Here is a 22,823-nt window from a genome sequence, read left to right on the forward strand (position 1 = left end):
GCTGAAGACCAGCAGATGCAGGGGATCCATATTGCAAAATAATTATTACACCCAGAAATGATGTTCCCATAATAACGTGCCATTTGTTGCTTTCATGTGGCTTTCCCACTGACAAAATAAGCCTAATCTCCCTCTCATATCTCTCTGTCTCTCTCTCTCTCTTTCTCTCTCTCTCTCTCTCTCTCTCTCTCTCTCTTTCTGTGGTCGACCCGCACCACCCTAACTCCCACACTCCCACACAATTCCAGATTCCAGCAGGGCTAGTCCTCCAGAGTTCGAACACGGTAAACAATTATCTGTCTAGCCCAAAGCTAGCAGCAGCATTGCCCCCCCCCCCCTCTGTCTCCTTCTATTTCCCCATCTCTCCCTTCCACTCCCTCTCTCTTTTACTGTTTCTCATCTTTCCTCAGCCTTTCCCTGACAGTGGCTTAAATAGAATGTTAATTTTGACTGGAGGATTTCAAAGCTGAGGCAGCTCCTTTTCATCTTGGTGTGCACCGCAAGTTCACCAACACAAAGTCACTCTGCTCTTCAAAAAGGAAGTTGTTTTTTCCTTCCTGTCTATTTTTTTTTTTGCCTCTCTCTTCTCTTTCTCTGTCTTCTGTCTCAACTCAAAAAAGACACGAGACTCTGGGAAAAGCAGTGTTTTAAGGAGGTTGTTACTGCCACCTTAATCCATGACAAATATGAAATGCACTTACAAGTGAGACCAGTGATATGAAGCAAATCAACATTGTTTAGTGAACTTGTTTTGCATTTTGCGTCTGGCAGCAGGTTTTCTCTCCACTTTGATTGTTTTACCACATCATTTGTTTCAAACATAAGCATAGAAAAAGTACATATAACTTATAAGTTATATACACACTGGAAGAAATGTTCCCTAGAGCAGAGAGGGCATTTGTCAGTATGCCAACTTGTGTTATTATTTACTCAGTGACCAGTGGGTGTAACACTATGTGGTCGATAGTCCATCAGCCATTTGTGCTGATGTTTTGTCACTCCTTTACACACGAGGTCAGGTACACCAGGTAAAATTAAGAATTAAAATCAACCATTCATTTTCTTCTCACCCTTAGCTAATTGCGGAGTTACAGACATCTGCATGTGACGCAAAGGAGGAGGCTGTTCGTCTGCAGCAGGCAATGGAGAGGCAGTTGGAGGAGGCCAACGCTCGATGGGACGAGGAGAGGAGGACAATAACTCACCGTGCCGATCAGGCCAGTCAGGTCAGTGTTGGACGCTTAAGAGATCAGTCACTTAATCACCCTTAATGATTGCATCGATTAACATTGATGATATGACAAACTAAATTACTATGCTGCATTCTTTCCATTTTATAAGAATTCAGTAAGTATATAGTGTGTTTGCAAAATGCCGCTCCTCTACACATAGCATGGAGCTTTTTAATAACTTACTACGTCTGGAGTCCAGAGCAATATTACTGCATTATCAGTGTTTGCTGCAGTCTTTTATAACAGAGTTGACTTTGTCGGGAAAAGCTCTAAAGTAGTGGCAAATGGCTCAATCTGGTGAGATGTTGAATAAAAACTTGGTATTAGATAAAATGTTGGAGAAGTGAATGACCCAGTTTGGTCTGTATCAAGTTGAAGTTGCCTTAAAATTATTGAAAATTATTAAATTATTATTAAAATTTCCTCCATCTGGAGGAAAGAGAGCTGCTGCTTCTACAAAGAAAACATCTGCAGAAACACACTATTAACTAGATTTCATAATATTGTATATAGTTCAATTAAGTTGTTTGATTAAGGGATGGTTCACAATAAACAAACTCCCCCAAATATCTGATTTAGACGAGTTGTTTGTTAGTTATTACATACTGTTTTTGCTTTAGTACGTTAATACACCGGCATGGGGATTAAAAACTGTACCTGTAGCAGCATCTGCACTGCACTTTAGTCAATCTTCAAGGTGACAACTGTTTTATCTGTTTCTCTTATCTTCCTGTCTCCCTTATCTCCTAGCAGTCTTATATACTTCCTGTCCTTTATCATTGGTCTCTGTGGTGTTCGTCGTGGAGGGGGCGTCAGTAAACTGCGTCCTCAAAAAAGCCTTGTCTGGATTTGACTTTTATAGAGTAGACACGGGTCACTTTTCTTTTGTTAACTCATGGTCACAGTTTGTATTGAGCATGTGCTCTGTCATTTTATGGCTAGTTGCAAACTCCATAGTGTCTTTAAGTGGCTTGTGTGCTGTGTGTCTAGCTGAACCTAATAAATCTGTCTGCTGCACCCCACTTTATTAAGTCAGAGCCTCTCTATATCATTACGGTCATTCTCTTCTACAGATAAAATTTACAGTCAAGCTCCTTTTTTTTAGCATTAACTTTATTTTTTCACTTGTGTTTATTTCTTTTAACGTGTCCCACTTAAACTGCATCTATAGAGCAATATTAGTTCATGCAGTTTAGAGATTGGACATGAAAAATGTCTCTTGTGGTGAAAGATTTCCATGTTTGACTTGTGCCACTGTTTAATAATTGAGACACTTGATTAGTAAAAGTGGTCAGTCATTTATTTCCCTTATCGTTACCCTGATCTTCATCCTCCCCCATGCACATTTCTCTTTTGGAATAACAGGATCTTTTAATCTGCCTTCTGCCCTAGCAACCACACTGGGACACAGTGGCAGTTGATTGGGCGTGGCTCACTAAATAAAGAGTTGTTGTGTCTGGGATCAGCACATGTTTCCAAACTCAACCTTGTCTGTTTGTGGTTGCAGCTGCCTTATATAGTAAGGAGGCAGGTCTTTCAGCCTCCCTTTAGATCTCCTCTCCCTCCAGGCCCTGGTAGCCCAATCCCCCCTCACTCAGAGCTGAGCTTTTTCCTAAAAGTGGGCAGTTTGCCCTGAAATGGCTATCCCAAACCCTGCCATACACATAAAATGTCTGAAATATCATACCCTCTGTTGCTACCAATACATGATTGAAAGTAAAGGCTGACGGTGGCTCTGTAGTCCAAATCTGTCCACGTCCCTCACAGTTGTTTTTCTGACCCAAGCGAAGTTTATAGTGAACTCCAGATCTTTTCAGAACCGCTGTCTTACCTATTCATAAACTGGCATAATCACTCTGTGTTCAGATTATGATCAACAAAGCTTCACAAAGTCATTTTAGGTGAGACTAAACACATGCAAAACGCTCTGCAGAAGATGAGCAGCTTATGCTCAAGTGGCACAATGATCAACAAAAATCAACTGATATTCTGCCATGATCAAATTTATTTAATTCATATGTTATTCCTCTTTCACTGAGGAGAGTAGTTAGCTATTCACAGTCACAGTAGTTGCTATCTAAATGTGGGACAAAAGCAACACAAACATTAATGATGATGATGCAGTTACATACACTAGAATACAAATTACACAATAATTCATCCAATGTTTGTCGCTGTGTTATCATGCTCCCTGGGGTTCTTGATTGTCACTTTAAGGGAGACTCTGTGACAGTGTTGCCGGCTACACTTGTTCATATTGTAGCTTTGTTGCTTGTAATGCAGCTGTACCATGACACACACACACACACACACACACTCTCTCTGTCTCCCCTGTCATAGGCTGTTTACAAGACACAGGCCTTGGCATATGTGTTGGGAGCAGACAAAAGCTTTCTGTTTCCATTATCTGTGTCCTCATTATTATGATCCCCGCTGTATTAGCCACCCGCTAATGAGACTCCAATTAATGGTTGAATTGCTTATTAAAGGCCAGACATGAGGGGAAGAAGAGAATCAGTGGGGGAGAAGAAGGTAAGATTGGTCAAACAGCAAATAAAGAGACAGAAAATAAAGGAATAAAATAGAGTTGGTGTAAACTTGAAAGAAAAGGGAGAGGAGGCGGGTGAGATGGTAAACAATGAAGGGGAAGAAAGGCAGAGGCAATGAAAGGTTGGAGGAAGTGTGAGGATTGAGACAGCAAACAGACGGACAAGGGAAGAAAGGGGGAGAGAGAAAAAAAGAACGAAAGAAATGGCGGAGAGCTGTCAGTGGGCCATCAGAGGGAGTGTGTCGCCTGCTGACATTGTTTCCATGCTGCTCACTTCAAAGGGCTCGGATTATGAAGAGAGCGAGGGGCTTCAGACAATGGGAGGGGAAGAAAATAACATCAAAGTTAGCCGCGCATTTGAATTGGGATAATCCCAAAACAGTTGTTCTGAATGCATGGTGCACCAGATCAGATGTCCCTCTTTTTCCTTGCCAGCCCGGTTCTGCCGTTTCTAGCCTGAATTTAGCTCCCTCTGTGGCTCTACTGTACTTGTGACTTCTTAAATGTTGGTGTTAACTGCAGAGACCTTTGTATCTTGTAAACCCCTTTTTTTAGAACAACGGTAGTACAGTTAAGTATGCTCATTATCCCGGGTTTTTTGTATAAGTGACGTTTAGGTGGAGTATTTTTATGTCGTGGGAGCATGTGTGTGTGTGTGTGTGTGTGTGTGTGTGTGTGTGTGTGTGTGTGTGTGTGTGTGTGTGTGTGTGTAGGCATTAGTGCTTGAGTGTGTGCCTGCCTGCTTGGCATGTGTTGTCACAGACAGGGACACTGGCTTTGCATTGATGCTGCTCTACTCAGTTTGAATAGCAAGTAGACTAAATATCAAAGCGTGTGTTGCAAACTGTTGCAGAAAAGTGCACAGGCAGGCCGCAAAACCCTGGTCCAGATTAATGAGCAGACAGACTAGTGGTTCACCAAGCAGCCTTGTTGTTTTGACCTTCTGATATGAATTTAAAGCTCCATTAGGGATTTTTTTTTTAATATGCACACTGAAACAAATTACTGAATGTAATATGAACACGCTCTTAGTGCTGCTGAAATCCAATTCTGCAGCATTTAGCCACTTTTAGCTCATTGCTTTGGGACATTGGACAATAAATAAAAAAGAAGCTGAGGTTTTTTAAATTCCCCTTCAATGTTTCACCTTACCTCCCGCCTCCGTTTCCTATGAATGATGTCTCATATGGAGTTGTGGTCAGAGTAGTTTGTGGGCCGCTATTTCTGATCCAGTTATATTTAGGTTACCAATTATCTCATAACAGTAGGCAAGGCAGGAGTGGGCAGTTTTAATGCACTGGAACCGGCCTGGTGTCAAAGGACTGTGGAAGGTGAAAGCAAGATGAAAGTGTCACATTTACTTTCATCTGTCCAGTCTATTCATATCAGGTAAGGGGAATGAGAACCAGTATAGAGGAAGCCAGTGTAGCGTATTGGGACATAGCCAGCATTTGGGTTAGAGGAGTATCCACTTCCTGATGTCATCTGTTTCCCTACATGTGGTATCTTAGTGAAGTGTCTCCATTTTGTGGATGTTTTTTCTTCTTTGATGAGACACAGGGGTTTGAGGTGAATGTGAAGTTTAATAGTGAGGTTGTTGGGATTAGTTGAGTGCATGATGTGTGTTTATGTGGCCATTTGCACAGGCAGTGTGTCTGTCTGGCTGTCTGTCTGTCTGTCTGTCTGTGTGTGTGTGTGTGTGTGTGTGTGCGTGCGTGTGCGTGCTCATGTGCGTGCGCATTTGAATGTGCGAGGCCATATGAATGAGTGTGAGTGTGCACTTGCCTGAAATGTGCAGCTGCCAAATCTGACAGACCTCAAGCCCACATTAGTCTGCCAAGAGAAAGGTACAAAGACACACACACACACACACTCACACACACACACTGTGTCTTCTCTCTCTCTCACACCCTCTCTCTCCAACTCTATATCTTCGAACTCTTTCTGTCTCAAACTCTGTCTGTCTCCCCACACATACACAAGCACACATGCTCACCTCGCCCTGCCAAAAGGGAGAGGTGGCTGGTGAATAAACAATGGCACTCCGCCCATAGTGTCACCCGCCTGGGCTTTGATCAGCACCGCTGTTCCTGCTCCCCACAGCAGTGCTTCCTGTCTTTCTGCCGAATGTTGCCACGCACGTACACACATGTACACACACACACACACACACACACACACACACACACACCTTTAACATATTGTTCATGTCTCATTCTTACACATGGGCCTACATACACTATCTCTCCCTCCTATTTTCTCCTCTCTAAGTATTTATCTGTATCTTTCTGTCCCTCAAACTCACACACAAACATAGCTTTGAGTTAGTGCCCTTGTTTCTACATCTTTCAATAGTGTTGCTTTCTCTGACATACACCCACATATATCCTGTGTTTAGCACATACGCATGCACACAGACACAGACAGAGGTATACACTTTTGATCCAGGCCCATCCTGCGGTAACTGCTAGTGCTAGCCAAAGAGACGGTCCGTTGTAGTGTCCTGCGGGTGAAGTGACAGCAAACACATTACATAATGCAACAGTGACCATTGTCTCACTCTGGTTGAGGATGAGAGTGAATACTTGAGGTGAACTGGTCTTTGTACACCGGACAATGTGAGGTTTACATTTCTTTGTTAAATTTAAACGGAGTCCATGTGATCCTGGTGCTTTGGTTTTATGCATGCATACCAGTAACGTGGGACAGGTTTGCTGTGCACACACGCAAGGCCACACAAACACACACACATTCAGTGAGGCTAGTTGTAGCAGCTGCAGTTTGTCTGTAGTTCTGTAGTTATATATGCATTAGTTTCTGAGGGGGTTGAAAGGATGACTTTGCCTGTGGGAAGGAATGGCAGTAGTGGATCAAGAACAGGTGTGCTGGATACCCTCCATTGCAGAGGCAAAGAGCTGTTTCAATCGTAGTGTGTGTGTGTGTGTGTGTGTGTCCACGTCGTCTTGTTCGTGTGTCCGTCCAAATCCTTGAACACATGTCTATGTTCTTCATGTCAACCTTGAACTACGCATTGTTTACTGAAGTTTGTTAAGCCATCTGTGTTTCTGTCACTTTCTTCTTATTTTTATTTAAAGGTGTATTAGGAAATGTTTCCAATATTAACATTGAATTAAACAGCTCCTCGGAATATGTGTATTACTGCCAATCTCACTGATGCAACACCTCAGTCTGTAGCTCTGTGCTGACAGTTTTATGCCTTTAGACAAATCTTCAGTTTGCCTGCCCAATAAACCAAAACAGCACCTTTGCATATAAAGTTATGTGCCACTGCTCCCAGCTCACATGTGCTGATTGGACTGCATTTTAACTATCTAGTATGAAATGGCGAAGAGACAAAGCAAAAACTGACCAGTGAAGACATCGAACATTAGCAAGTCAAGAGATTTACATACAGTATTCAACTCAGGAGTTGACTGAATAATGGACTTTTAGAAGTCCTGAGATGAGAGTTATGGCAAAAAATATTTATATATTTTGTAGAATCCTGTTTACAGTCCTGCCCCTTGTGTGGCCATTGTGCTCTTAAATCTTAAAAGGACAGAGGAGACAGTAGTGCTGTCAGTAAGGGTGCACAACAACTTCAAGTTCAGGCCTGTTTTCTGCTTTATATTAGCAATGGTGTCAGCTAGAAATGTGACATTTTAGATCTATATAAGTATGTGTGAAGGCGTGGATCTGTCTCCCTCTCTTTCACACTGTGATGCTCTTCATGTATCTGTATAAGCACCCATATGCCTTCATGTCCATGTAGATGTTTGAGTGCGCGTGCGTCCGTATGTGTGTGCATTGTGTTGGCTGATTGATGACTTTTCCGGCTGTGGGCAGAGTCCCGGCAGTGTTTGATCCGCATATCAGAGGAGGTGGAAGTAGGAGAGAGATAACATTCCAGGATGCTACAAGGGAACGTGGGAAGTAGAACAGCTCATAGAGGACACACTCCACTCAAGGACAACAAACGGAAATTACTCATTAAACCACAGGCCTAATACTAAGTACAAAGAAATCATAATGACCTGATGTCTTATAATGAATCCCATGTATAGTTAAAGTTTTGTGTTCACTACTCAAAAACACAATTTTACAGAAACAACCCAGAGATACAATTACCTTATCAAGTTGTTATGGCTTAGGTGTAAGGTTCCTATATTATAATACTGGGATTAATAAGAGCAGTGAATCAACCAGGTAGTTTATGTAAGGTCTTTAAATCCAAAGCAATGAGTGTAAACAAGTCAAAGTCTGCATAGAGCTGTAGAGTTGTGTAGTAATTCCTATCTCTAGCAATTTGTGTGAATGTTTTTCTGAACATTCGATCCTGAATGAAAACAGTGATCCATGTTTCAGAACACTTTGTCAGGAGTTTTGAGGCTGCAATTGTATTAGTAACTTTTGCTAAACTTAACATCAATTAAATGATATACTATTTGATAAACAGAATATATGTATGTAAGCCCCCACACAAACACACGCACTAGGCATATGGTGCATATTACAGAGTTGTTTCCTATTCTCTTTCTACTGTAGCTCACAGCAGCTGAAAGAGACAGAGACGGAAAGATAGAGAACAGTGTGTTCCCCCTGTGGGCATAGCTCGGTTGCAACATGTCTTCATTACCGCGGCAATTGTCTTACTATTTTCATCAGTGCTAGGAGAGGTGCCTCCATAACTGTGCCGTCATATGTGCGCATTGCAATAGACGAGATAACTGTTCTGTTTGCCATTCAGAAGAGGTACACTACTGCTGCCATCGCAGTATCTTCCCATTTCAGTTCAGAATAAACTCTGGGAAAAGTGCTGAAAAGCATCAAAGCACTGAAAGCAAGTCAGTTCATACCAATATCAGTGATATCTTTCAGAGGGGCTGTCCTGGTCGACTTGCTAAAGCATGTCTCTTTATTCCTACACACAGACAGACAGACAGCAAAGCAAAAGCAAAAGTTTCTCTTCTCTAACACCTCAGGAGGGAGACCTCTCTCCTCCTCCTCCTCCTCCTCCTCCTACTACTACTACTACAGCTTCTCTTACACTCACTTCTTTACCTTTCCCACAGTCTTTTGATAAAAGTGCAGATAAAAGAGAGTCTGTGCTCATCTCTCTGGCCATCCATCTCTCCTTGAGGTTAGCACCTCCTTTATTATTTACTATTAGATCAGTAGACGTACATACACACAACGCCTTGTTCTACTAAAGCTGGTGTGTGTGTGGGCGCAGTCCTCATACTGTGTCTTTGCTTATGTATGTCTGTGTGCTTCGTGCCCCTTGTGTATGTATCTGTTCTTACCCTTTTTCTTGTCAGTGTGTGTGTTTGTGTGTGTGTGTCCTTGGCTGGAGGCGGTGCAGTGTGAGGTTTTTGCTGCTGTCTGAAGTCGTCCAGCCTCAGTGTCATTAGAGGATCTCTTTAATCCAGACTTTGGGAGAAACTTCTGACAGCACGCTGCAAATAGAAGGCCCCGCCGCACATGAAGAGCAGCTCGGCTCCTAACAAAACACCAAGTTTAAAGAGGCCCCTGGCCTTTTTTCCTCCTCCCACTATTCCCTCCCTTCTTTCTTCTTTGCTTTTTTTTCTGCCCTCTGTTGCTTTTACTTCACCCTAGGGAAACATGCTTGCCTTATCTGAGCAGGAGGACCACCCAGGAAAGATGACTCAGGCATTGGTGTGCCTGTGTGTATATGTTTGTCTGCATACAATACTGGAATCGCACACTCATTTGACTGAGTGTAGCACTCACATTTTTAGAACTTTTGCTGTTAATATTAATGCATGCCTATACCTGCATGGATTGCTCTGAGCGGTGTGTTTGTTGGTGCTTGCGTGCGCGTGTGCCTTGCTAATCCTTTGAGCCAAACTTTGGAATGAAAGGCAGAGAGGTACATTGCTGATGGAGAGGTGAGAGAGGCCTTGAAGCTCCTGACTGTGGCACTGGGCAGCAGAGGTACACCGCTGCCCTATCTCTTCACTCCGGCCACATGTTTTTCTTCTTCGTGTCCCTCTCCTCCTCCTCAGTATCTCGCTGTTACTCATTCTCACCTTTCTGAACTTTCTCTTCTTCGTTTTCTCTGTACCTGATATTGTCACATTTCTGTCTTATCTTCCCAGGCTGTGGGCTTTGCATTTTGTTTACTTTCTACTCCTTCATGCACCTTTCTCTTTCATCCTTCATCCTCTCCCTCCTTCCACATCCCCTCCCTCCATCTGTCCCTAAGGAAATCTGATTTCCCCCTCTTCCTGGCTCGTTCACAATGATCCCAGTCTGCATGGCTGATAAAGACCATATCGCCTTGAGCATCTGGAGACACTTTAAGCAGGATCCTCTATACACAGGCATTCACGCACCTTTGCACACTCAATACTATAGAAACAACCAGCATTTTGTGTGTCTTTGACTTCTTAGACTTGGAAAACGAAGGATCACAGCTGCAACACTCGGGAGTGACAAATCCTCTTCAGAGTTTTTTGTGGACTTGTGTGTGTGCAAGTGTCCTCGCTTATATTTACCTATGAAGAAACTGAGAAATGACTGCTATTATTAGCCGTATAAATATGCAAAGTCATTAACGTTTGAGATGTTTGCCCTCAGGCGAGCACTGGATTAAAGTCAAGTCAGATACTTGTATTCATATTGCACCAGGGCTGTGCAGGTGTAAACAGGTGTCTGCATTTTCTACTTAGTTTTTTTCTCTTTTCTTTTTGAAATTCATATAAGTGTCTATTAGAGTTGGTGCAATATATCTATTGCTGTGCGCTGAAGCCCTAAATACCGTGTAATATGACCATCATGTCAGACAGCAATAATGACTAAATATTTCCGTGGTCCTTTCTGACTCACAAAGAGCTTTTATTCATCAGCAGAATCATCCCATATACTTCTATTAATGAAGTGACAAGTGCTGAACTTTTACCCTCAGAGTTGTTTTGAGCACATCAGATACAGAACCCACATGAAAGAGAAGAACACGTCATCAGTGAGGCCCCGCTAGTCAGCCTTACTTCTCAGAAGACCTGGTCCAGAAATGCTGTGTCACAGTGCAGTGAATCAGAAGTGGCTTTGGCAAGTCGGAGTTGGTTTGTCGGGGTCTGGCGTCTTCTTCGTTAGCTGTGCTGCTGCTTAAAAGAATAGATGTAGGTGAGGTTAGGGTAAGAGTGAGAACTAGAGATACCTACTAGATAATCCACTGACATACAACAAGAAATACACTTACAGTAGTATAATGTTTGTGTTTGCTAAAAATCCAATGCTAAATTATTTTTATTTATATTACCCAACACCGGAAACTTGTCTCAGAAGCCTTCACAGTCTGAACAACACATTCTGTGACACTGTCTGTTGTTAGACCTTTGATTCAGACCAAGAAAAACTCCAAAAGAAAAAGGGGGGATAAACTGAAACTCACATGCCTTGACCACTACAATCTGAAAATGGTGTCAGCTCCGCTAAAAGGGCTTTTCTAATGTCGTTGAGCCTTTGATTCACCAATAAACAAAATGAAATGATGAAATCGAAGGCAAGAGATTGCACTGGATGGAGATGTGGACTGTAATGGGATCGTGACTGCCTAAGAAATAGCCTGATTAATAGGATCAGCACGCTGGAGACCAGCTGCCTTTCATGCTGCAGAGCTGAATCTGACCTCACCATGCTCCAAAATCATGAGTCTAGTAATGTGTGTTGATTGAGAAATCCATCAGTCAGAAGCCTAAATGAGGCACTGCAAAGCAAAAGTGAGTTTACCTGCACCAGTGGAGTTCTGGTGCCGGTTCATACTGTGATAGAACATAGATGTTTGAAGTTATTTAAAGAAAATGATTACATGTCAAAAAGAAAGAGAAAAAAAACATGGTGTGAGTTTCCCATTATATATCTCACAATCTCCTCTATCTAACAATCTCACTGACAACAAAGATTTGTGTTGCCCTTTCCTTCCTTTTTAGTCAGAAGCTCTCAGAGAGTTGTTCCCCTGAAGTTCATCCTGGCCCTGAAGCCTAACACTGTGTGTGTGTGTGTGTGTGTGTGTGTGTGTGTGTGTGTGTGTGTGTGTGTGTGTGAGATTTATGTTGGTGGAGTGGGTCGTAGATCAGGTGGTCATGCCTATCACCTTGACTGAGGTTCCCTCAGCTCTGAGAATCGACAAGGCAACACCTGGCCTGCTCAGTCAACTCCATTGGGGAGAGACACTGAGGAGATTGATGCTAACCAGTGCCCCCCCACACTTGTTATTAGTTTGTGTGTGTGGAAGTGTAAAAACCTGTCTGCGCTTTTTCGATAAGGTGTGCGTGTGCAAGTGTGCACATATCACTCTGCTTTTCATGCAGACTAATCAGAAATGAAGTGTCCACATGTGCATGCAAAACATCTGGTTCTGTGTCACATGCAGGAACTGCGCCTTTCTTTCCACTGCTATCACTTACAGGCAGAAAAGGAAAAAATGTCCACATACACATACAGTACATTTCTTTCTTTCTTTTTTTTTTTTTCCTTTTACTTTCAATCTTTTCTTCTTTCTTGCCTGCATCTAAGAAAGCAAAACAGATTAAATTCTTTATTGGCACCCTGGGGGGAAATTTGATCAACTCAGGTAGTGCACCACATATTACAGGGGTCCTTATCCACCAAATGATACGGTATATCTCTCTTATTGCCATCAAAGAAATAATGATCCTTAAAGGAATGCTGCTTTACAAAAGGCTAGAAAGTTTGCTAATTCCCTGAAGTCACTCTTTTTTGTGTGTCCTTGTCCAAAAATGAGTTTGGGCTTAATGAGGGAAGCTTCCCAGTAATTACTGTCGTGACTTCATTATTAGCCTTTTAACATGTGAGAACTAATCACAGGCTGCATCTCTCCTCACTATCCCTCTGTCCTCTCATCTGTCTACCTTTCCCTGTCTTGAATATTTTCTCATCTCTTTTGTTGTCTCACTTACACTCTTTGTTTCAGTCTCATTCAGAGTCAGCCTATGCCTTTCCAGCACAAATGAAACTATAGATTAGCGTGTAACAATTTATGTCAGTTACACATTACACCACACAGATCTCGTTGCTTTTCTTTTTCCGTCAGTCAGCCGACAACACTGACTGTCTCTCCCTTCCCCCAGGCTCTGCAGGGAAAGGTGGAAAGTCTACAGAGGCAGCTGCACTGCTCAGAGAAGAAGCTGCTTAGCAAAGAGCTCGAGACTGAAGAGAAGGTAATACATCACTCTCTTTTTTTTTTCTCTCTATCTCTCACTATCTCTTTTTCATGCTTGTCAGGCATGTACAAGAGAGGCAGCCTGTCTCTCACTCATGCTCGTTTGCTCCTCACCATTAGCATTGCATCACGCGTTCTGCCCAATGTGAAGTTTTTTCAACCCACTGCCCTCAGCCTTTTCATCACACTTCTTTTTGCTTCTTGCCAGCACATAACATTTATATGATTATAACATCTATAATTATACCACCCTTTTTTTTTGGGTTCTTGAAACTCTTAACTAACCCCTTTCAACACACATCTCTGCTCCCCCCCATCACCTGATGCCCCTTAGCCCCTCACCCCTCGGTTGCCATCCTTACTAGACCCTGCAGGGGGCCACAAAAGACCTCCTTCCTCTCCTTCCCTGCCCTCCCCTCATCACTCTTCCATCTCTCATTCTCCTGTTCAGAGCCAGATATATGCCCCCTCGCACATTTCCCAAATTCCTTGAGATTTGGCTTCAAGAGCCAGCGCCTAGGGCCAGGAATGCCACCACCGCCTGTGTTCAGAGGGAAGCCCCTGTATGCACACACACTCCCCGTGGCTCTCCAGAATGCCCTGTAATCAGCCTCTGTTTTGACCTTGACACACACAGAGAAGAAAGCACTAATGACTGCACTCACACAGGACGCTCTTCTTTGTACCCCTGGTATGTACACCAAAGGCATTCATTCTCTTGTGTCCCCTCTGATCCGCCTACTGACCCTTGTACACACTTCACACACTCGTCACACACCTCAGTGCCTGGCCTTCATAAATCTGTAGGAAGGGGTCAGTGGTTTTTAGGAGCTGTTGGTCGCTGACCCAGTCGTAGAGGCACTGCACATTGTTTCCTGTGACTTAGGAAGAGCTGACCCCTGAACCTGACTGCTATAACGTCAGAGCATTTTGTCTGGATGAGGATTTGAATTGCTGTTTTTTTGGCTTTGCATTTATTTCAGTTGTTGGTTGTTGGTTTGTTGTCGGTTGAAGGCATAATGAATTGATTTATTGGTGAAACAGTTTTCCAGAGATGGGCAAAATCGTTTGATTTGAAAAACACTTTCGCACAGCAGCGTATTGAGCTGCAATTGCAAGGAGTGTTGAAAGAAATGTGTCTGCTCACTAGTATTTCGTTCTCAAGGTGAAGAGGAAATCTTTTTGTCTCTACTTAAAAGTCAAAGTTCCTTAACAACCACTACGGCAGATTGTTTGCATATGTTATAACTGTAGTGTTTAGGCAAGAAACCCAAAGTAAGAAAAGTCAGTATTTATCAAGAACATTTTCAACATCTTGCACATGACTTTCAGATACTGTGTTAGTAGTGAAAGATGTTAATAGACCGTGAAGCCATGACGTATACTTATACTTACCACTAGATGATGTTGACTCAGTGACTCATGTTGGCTGCTATATGTTAACACATATTGTAATTACATGTTTTTAAGTCTTATGATATTCTGTTTAAACACAGCAAGGCTGCAAACATAATGTTTTATTAAGCACATTACAACACTCAAAACCCACCAGTGCTTGTGGTGTATAAAGCTTAGTCTTTTATGGAAGATGAATTTTTGCACAGATACCAAAGATGCAGCTCTCTGGAATAAAATTAGCAACACTATGATTGAAACCAGGCACTATGTTGAAGCAAAAAATTGGTAAATAAGACTAAGAATCTAACGAAGCATTTGGTACCAATTTTAGGTAGTTCTTGATTCTCCGACACAAACACATTTCACTAATTTATCACAGATTGTTTTTGCTGTGACAAAGCTGGCGGTGAAGACACAAGCAGGAAGTGAGCCATAATGGAATAAGAATGAAGGAATCTCGGCTCGTCGGCCAACTTGAAGCTAAAACCGGTGCCTGAACAGACACGACAACTGAGACAGGATCAGGAGTGATGAGATCTGAAGCACATGGTTAAAGTTAAGAGCTTTTTAATGAGGTGCAGCAACGTTTCGACACAAAGCGTAACTCCATCAGAGTAAGACGAGGCGGTGGCAGTGTGCACGGTTAAATTGCCTGCACCTAGTTAATAGCTGTCTCTCAAAGGACGGACAGGTTCTGGGCGTTACTTGTGTCTAGCCATTTCCAAATTACCATTGCACATATAAATGTACATCATAAAAACACAATGGTAATCATCAAACCTACTAGAAAACAACATGGAAACGAGATAGTTCATCTCTATAAACATCATAGAAAACAACACGTCTACTTAATGCTCTTTAGTCTTGAACAATCAGTCCTCAGTGTAAAGATGCAATGAAGTCCAATTGATGCTCTTTTTCTTGGCCAGCAGAAATTTCTGCTTTTAGTGAAAGATAAGTGTTGTTTCTCAATGTTATGGTGTTTTTTTATCTTCTGATGTTGTCAGCTGTTTTAATGTCCCCAACATTGTCCTCCTCCTGTCATTACTCCCTTTCACATTCTCCCTCTCCCTTAAATGAGAGCAGCAGGTTTACACTGTCCTCCTCAGAGCTAAACATCTGTGTGTGAATGGTTCTCATTTCTTCTCCCTGTGTAGGGAGAGACTGTCTGAATCATATATTTACTCCTGTCTCGTAGCCCGCTCCCACCCAAGGTCAGGTGTGTGTTAGAGTGTTCATGGTATCAATCAGGAAACGGCCCTTTTGATGTATGTTTTGGATTGGTTTGTGTGTGACTGTTTGCACAAGTGTAAGCCTACATCACATGTGCATCTGCATTGCTGTGTGCACACCGGTGCATGTGTGCATTGTTTATGATAATGAACTTAAGGGCCTCCACTCTCAGTCTCCTCACACTGATACGGTCCAAGTTTATCTGCCAAGACGTGTCTTTGTAATCCGATCCCTCACATGCTAAAACAGCATTTCTGCCCAGACTTCACAGATGTTGCTTGCCTTACACTAGCAGGGCCCTCACAGGCTCCCCCACTCTAAAATGGCGGATCAGCAGCTCGCTGTGTGTGTGGTTCAGTTCTCCTTGAAGAGAGGAGCAGAATGTGGAAGAGTACAGCTCTTTGTATAAATACATAATGATACAGTGGGCATGGTGAACTGTACACGTTTCAAAGATGTATCCTCCTATAACACGGGAGTTTGGTAAAATAAAAAATAAATAATTTCTGTTGCTGTTTTCAGTATTGATGCAGACATAAAAATGCAGAGGAGTTGAACTTAAGTTCTGTAGGCTCAGTCATTTTCCTGTGTGCTGTTTTTGTTGAGGCGCATTACATCAGCAGCTTCCAATCCATCCCATAGTTCTAACAACTTCACTAAGATCTGTAGCCGCTTCTAATCTCCTCCTGCCTTTTTTCCTTTTTTTTTCTTTCCTTTTTTTGAAGCGGTTTCTTTTTTCCCTCTCGCAGCAAAGCGTTTTTGAATTCAAATTGCTCCTTGGTGAACTCTCTGAGTGCCAAGTCAGTGGATGTGGAGGTGCAAACTTTGTGAGTGGCGTCATTTTTGATGTACCCCATTGTTCCTGACAAGGTTTTTGTCACTTTGGAACAAGGGGGTATATCAAAAATGTCTTTCCAGCAGCTACTCATCCCCCAACCCCACAACCCGTCCCACGCAAGCCTGTACACACACACCCCAACTTCATTAGCATACATCAAGCTTCCCAACGATGTGACAAACTTCATTTGAACGTTGAAAGTGTTGAGGGCTTGTTCCTTTCTGCTGGCAGCTGTCAAAAACCACGCCATGTGACAGTACCAAACGCAAGGGAAAGTCAAAACCACAATCTAAAGACTATATATAGATGAAATGTTGTCATTTTAAGATGACTGGGAGGGGAAAACGACTGCCGCTCCTCGCAGTCTTCAAAACTAGAGAATCACGCTTCATCAGGAACAAACAAAATCTCATTTTAAAAAGAGCTGTGGAGATGAAACCTGATTTTTCTCCAGAAAGTCAAAGTCCCTTTTCATTGCTTTGGGAAATAGTGGCACACTTTTCTTCCCTGTGTTTCCCCTTCTCTCTTTTCTTTCCCGCTCATTCTCATCTGGAGTCCGTCAATGACCAAAACCTCATGGAAGGTTTGATCAATAGTATTGTTCAAAGGCACCCAACATCTGTGCTAATAGTGAGGAGGCTTTTTTTTTTTTTTTTCAGGTTCCATCATATGCCTCCTGCCACCTGTCAGAAAAACAAACATGCCTTTGCTGTAAAAAGATGTTGAAAGAAAAGAAAAATGTGTGTTTGCATGGAGAAAAATAGAGATGTGAGAGGAGGGACCTTGGAGGCGGCAAGAGGATGCAAAGCTGAAGGAACAATGTCTCTCAGGGAACGAGTCAGACATCTTTGGGGAGTTTGAGAGTTGCTCGTGTTTTGAATTTCAACACCACTGAGAGAAACGGTGAAGTCAGAAATTTGAATTGGTTCTTTACCTGTCCTTGTCTGCTTTTTTCTGTGTCTGTTAGGCTCGGATACGTCTCCACAACAGAGGTGTTCTTACAAAGAAATGCTGCTTCTTCCACCCACACACATTGCATAGTAAACTATGGCTAAGCTTTAGTTAGACATGCTGTGGAAAGATGTGATTGCAAACGCTTTGGTCTACTACTTTGCAGCGAGAGCAGAATTTGTATCAAGTTAACATAGATATACAGTATATATTTATGCTTATGTATATGCGGTATGTGTATATATGATGCTAATGCTAATTTTATGATATTCAACTGTAAAACATTTTATTCTACCTCCCTGTCAGTCTTACAGCAGCAGCCAGACCAGCCATTCAGTGCAGTTGTCCATGAAGTTGTTAGGACAGATGCCAGATACACCATCTTACTGTATCACATAATATATTATTTCTAGCTCGGGCTTCCCTCGGATGTTGTTATTAAAGCAAATATTCATGGCTTGTCCACTTTGATCAGCTTTACGATTGTATGTACAGTATCCACTCGTCCCCGTTGCTCTCCTCGAGTCCCGGTGAGTACGCCGTTGTAGCCTTGCCCATTCTAATGTATGGGAAGAAAAATGGAGACAGCATTGCCACAAAGGAGCTTGTAATTTAGACAGAGCGGATCTCTCATTGCTGCGGTGACTGCACCATACATGAACCAAGAATGCAAAACTAAGGAGCTTGGCTTTTGAAGAATCTAAGACTTATATTCAGAGTGGTTGGTAAGGGATGTGTTTATTCAACCATTGTTTATTGCTTTGGTCTGAGGTAGTGGAGTGTGTTTTGTCTTGGCTAGCCATTTTGTTATGACTACAGAAGCAGCTATAGATAGAGATAGACATTTCGAAAATCTGCAGTCCCGTAGCTTCAGCTCATTTTTTTTAACTCCTGGACATTCAAATTAAAGCTTTTGAAAACCCTTTTTTTGCCACTTGTTTGAAAAAGTCACTCTCAAATTATCCGCGACTTCATTCTCACTCTGCGAAAAAAAAAAACATATTTCTGTAAACTGATGGACTCTCGGCCCAATGTTATTAGCCTGACACTTTAAAACGAGTAGGGCAGAAGGAGCCTGAAAAATTGGCAAAGTTGTGGCAGACTAATCTACTGCACACTGTGCCGAGACAAAGTGAGCTGCTTCATGTTGGGATCATTTATACTGGGGGTTGCTTTGAAGTGCTTCCCAATCCCTTTCATTGTGCCCGGGAAGATTAATTAGCCAAAGCCAGAACAATCAGTTAAATCCACAACAGGAAAATTATTTTAGGAAAACCTATCTTTTTCCCTCCCCCTCACCCCATCCACGGTCCTTTCACTTGAAAGACCGGACTGACGAGAGGTGGGGAGCGTGGGGATGTTCTTAATGTTAGTCGGACTTTGGCTCTGTCAAAGACATTATGGTCGGTTAAAATGCTCAGACTCTCCCCTGGTTACACCTTGAAATATGTGGGTGAAAACTGTTGCTTTTCACAGCCCCCGTTGATTCCTCGAGGTCTGTTAAACTATTCATCAAGCTCAGAATTAATTGATTCAGCAACTCTTTTCAAAACGCTGTAAATGCTTTTACAATACTGTAAAAGCTCTGTGTTTGTGCATGTGTGTGTGCCTGTCTGTGTGTGCCTGTCTGTGTGTGTGTGTGTGTGTGTGTGTGTGTGTGTGTGTGTGTGTGTGTGCGTGTGTGTGTGCGTGTGTGTGTGTGTGTGTGTGTGCATCCATTCATGTGTGTTTGTGGGTGAAAAGGGGGGGACTGCGCTAACCAAACCCTTTTCAACTTCTATAATCAGACTCTGGTTTAGTGGAGTGTAATTTAGCCCCAGACAGACTTCCTCCAGTCCTCCCCAGTGGAGCTAGCAAGCTAGCTTGCTATTGAGCTGCTGCTGTGTTTGATGTGTTCTGCCCTCCACCATGGCCCTGTCCTCTTCTAAACCCAGCTGTGTCGAGCCCATAAATGCATTGTGTCAGATCTGGCTGTAGTCATTTGCAGCCAGTAGGGGGTGTTGTGCGGAGCGAGTCACGCTGGACTGCAGACCCCCTGTGGAGATGTGAAGGAGCTGTGAAGAGCGAGGGAATACTCTGAGCCATGAATAAAGAGGGGATACCCACTGTCTGTGTGTGAGTGTGTGTGCCTACTCCAAGGGAGCTGTTCATTTGGTGACCATGTCTGGAAGTGTATACATGCAAGTGCGAATGTGAATGGGAAGCAGAAACGGTTATTCAGCAATGATATCAACAGATTACTGATATAACAATAATTACTTGGTTAATATTATTCATTTACTTGAAAATGATCCTTTCACATTCTGTTGAACAATTGATTTGAGTCATCAGCAAAAGTAAAATGTATTTTTAATCCAAAGAGACCCACAAATGTTATAAATACAGATGACGTTCACACTTTCACATATTACTGTCTGTGCAGGTGTTTGTATACATGTATACATTTGATGTTTAATCTGAATTTATGAATTTTATTTGGTTAAGATAACTGACTGTTTTGTTGTCCTCAGGTGACTGTGGTGCGTCAGGAGTACGAGGTAAAGATCAAAGGTTTGATGCCGGCTGAACTCCGGCAGGAACTGGAGGACACCATCACCTCTCTGAAGGCTCAGGTGAGAACTAACTGCTTGCTGTCCAAACATTACAAACTACCAGGTTATAGGGCTCTGACACGTTGCACTTGTACTACAGAAGTGTTGATGAGCAAGACACTGAATCCTCGTCCACTCTAGGGCGGCTGCTTTGTAACAAAGCCTGGATTCGCAGTGGAGCAGAAATTGAAAATGAATTTAAAACACACATGTAATTACAAAAGCCCGTGACACTTGATAGTGTAGATCAAACAGATTTGTTTCAGTTTTGGTATTCTGCTGTCTTCACTCTTTTTTTAAAATTGTCTTTCACTTTCCTCTGTTATTAATCAACCAAACTGGCAGAGACATCAACCAAATACTCTGTATGAATATCCATGTCAGGGTTATTTGTTTGGATGATACTAAATAACATCTAAAATACATCTTTGGTATTGGTTTTGGTGTAGCACTTGATCAAAGACATTGCGTTCACTCCCCTGCCAATTCTCGTTTTAAACCTTAATCTCTCCTTAGCCCCTTTTAAACAGACATCCTGCCGTGCTGCCGTCAAGAACACCCTGCATTATGCCGCCTTTGCTGGTTAACACTTAAACCAACGAAGACGGCATATTTCTGCTCTTATGTGTGATTTCAGATAGCACCCTCTTGTCTGGGGGTGTGGAATGTGAGCCATTCCATGTTTGTACCTTTTTTATACAGAACAGTGAGGTGGAATAAAGACTCAACATTCTCGCCTTGAACTGGCTGTGTAAAAGGAGTTCATCTCTCTCCATCAGATCACACAGTCATCCCGAGCGTAGCCACATCCTTATTACCATTTTACACCTATGCGTCGTGTCTCCTACTTCATTTGACACTGAATTGAAATGAAGGGCTTTCATTTTCTCAGCATTTATACTGTAAACAAAAGAGAGATTTCTGTACCGATGATAAGATCTAGCAGTACAAGAGTTTGTAAAATGGGCTCATCATAAACCCTTGCCTTGTTCAAATAGGTCCACCAAGATCCCGTTTCAGTGCACAGACCACAGCTCTGTGATTGAATATGTTTATAAGACATGATTCGTGACCAGAGCGGTCTCTCCTCTCCTTGACGAAGTCTTGGGTTTTGCACATTCAAATGCATTATTTTTACATAGGGCATAAAAGGTGGGAGAGTTTTTGTGTCTCTGGAGGCATCCGACCACATTTCGGTGGGGTTTTGCATATACTTCACCACTGCGAAGTGCCAAATGAAATGCTAGAACTTTCCTGAGGTCTCCCCCACAGAAAGGAATGTACCCTCGGCTCCAGTACGGTAGTCCCAGAACAATACAGATTCTTTTGGAGCCGTGATTATTCTGCCAGGCTCTAGATGCCGTGTAAATGTAGATGGGGTTTATTTTCACTTCGGCCAAAGACACTTCATAAATAAACTCATGCTTTGTAGCCAAACAAAAGAATGGTGCGCCCTCCTCTCACTGCGTCCTAACCTCAACTAACCTGGCTCATAATCTCCCCTCTGTCCCTATGTGCCTTAACCCCTCTGCCCTAATCTCCTGACCCCCAACCCTTGTCCTGACCCCTGGACCCAACAACCAAGTCTTTCTTCCACCTTCCTCTACTTAGGTAACCCCCTCCACCCAAAAGCACAATTGACCTAAAGCCATCATTCCTTCTCCACTTCCCAGTTCTGTGTTTCCTACATCCCTCAAACTGATTACACAAGTGAGTTCATTTTGAAGATTACGATGTGCCAAATTTTGCATTGTGTGTCTGTGTTGCAGGTTAACTTCCTTCAGAAGAGAGCGTCTTTGCTACAGGAAGACCTGGATGCCTGTCGCAGCAGGAGGTTAGCATGATTGTTTAGATTGTATGGAAAACTGTGTGCATACGTGTCTGTACATAGTTCATGGAGTTTGTACTTCTGTACAGCCCGTATACTGTATGTGTATACCTCAATTCCATGTCAATGTACCTCTGACAGTGTGAGTACATGAGTTTGAGCAGCCAGCATTACTAATAGGCTTACAGTATACTGTGTGTTAAGCACTTTTTATGGTGCAGATACATCGATGAAGTCTGACTATGACAGCTTCCAGTCCTGACGGCTTTGATTTGCCTCCCATCCATCATACTGTAAGAGCCATTTATGTCTTTATGAAAAGCATTTATACATATGCAGTGATAAGAGGCTTAGTCAAACGATGCTGCCGCTCACATCTCTGCAAACATCTCTCAGGACTGCCAGTCACACACATCACAGTAAATAACCAGTTATTTCACTGTACTCTACCTCGCAACTTAAAGTGACAGAGATGCTGAGAATCTCAAAGGAGCAGTCAATCAGGAAGAGTTGGTTTAAATTTAAGTCATGTTTTCATGATGGCTTTCTTTAGAATTGCCGCACAAGTGTTATTATGTTGGTTTAATGGTTTAAACACTGGAATAACACAACTTTGTCTATACAGGTAACCCCGGGAGGCCCACGGCTTGACCCTCCGCCAGGACATGAAGGATAAGACGTCCAATCAGATGTGAGCATTGTTGACTGTTACAAGTATTTTACACATCCGTCATGCCACTGGACCAATCATCTTTAAGTGTGGTGTGCTGTTACCTCCCATGGTTTTCAACATATGAACTATTTATTCATTATCACAATTTTGTTTTGCTTTGTCTTGCTGGAAAAGTAATATTTTTATGTTCTCAGCTGGTGACGTCGTTCGGTTTTATAGTTTTTGATATTATTAACTTGATGTTGTTATCGATATTTGATAGAAATTCAATACCAATTGCCAAATCCACACTAAAATGCCTTATTTTAATAAAAGACTTTGCATAA

The 22,823-nt window shown here is 42.5% G+C and overlaps 1 protein-coding gene across 4 annotated transcripts in view; it reads left to right on the forward strand.

The window, feature by feature from the left end:
- The window catches only part of cep112 (centrosomal protein 112), a 99,773-nt gene extending 76,950 nt beyond the window's left edge, over nucleotides 1-22,823 (forward strand). For 3 of the 4 annotated variants that reach the window (XM_087178511.1, XM_023423219.2, XM_087178512.1), the window contains 6 exons: nucleotides 1,077-1,226; nucleotides 12,894-12,983; nucleotides 19,916-20,017; nucleotides 21,766-21,830; nucleotides 22,046-22,117; nucleotides 22,450-22,823. In XM_087178511.1, coding sequence (XP_087034637.1) covers nucleotides 1,077-1,226; nucleotides 12,894-12,983; nucleotides 19,916-20,017; nucleotides 21,766-21,830; nucleotides 22,046-22,064 — 426 coding nt within the window. In that variant the 3' untranslated portion in view covers nucleotides 22,065-22,117; nucleotides 22,450-22,823. The remainder of the gene's footprint in view (nucleotides 1-1,076; nucleotides 1,227-12,893; nucleotides 12,984-19,915; nucleotides 20,018-21,765; nucleotides 21,831-22,045; nucleotides 22,118-22,449) is intronic. The other variant, XM_023423220.2, reaches the window with a different exon arrangement.

Source organism: Seriola lalandi, unplaced genomic scaffold (genome assembly GCF_002814215.2).
Source record: "Seriola lalandi dorsalis isolate HSWRI2012SDOR001 ecotype SW California unplaced genomic scaffold, Sedor1 jcf7180002054690, whole genome shotgun sequence".
NCBI classification, from domain to species: Eukaryota; Metazoa; Chordata; class Actinopteri; order Carangiformes; family Carangidae; genus Seriola; species Seriola lalandi.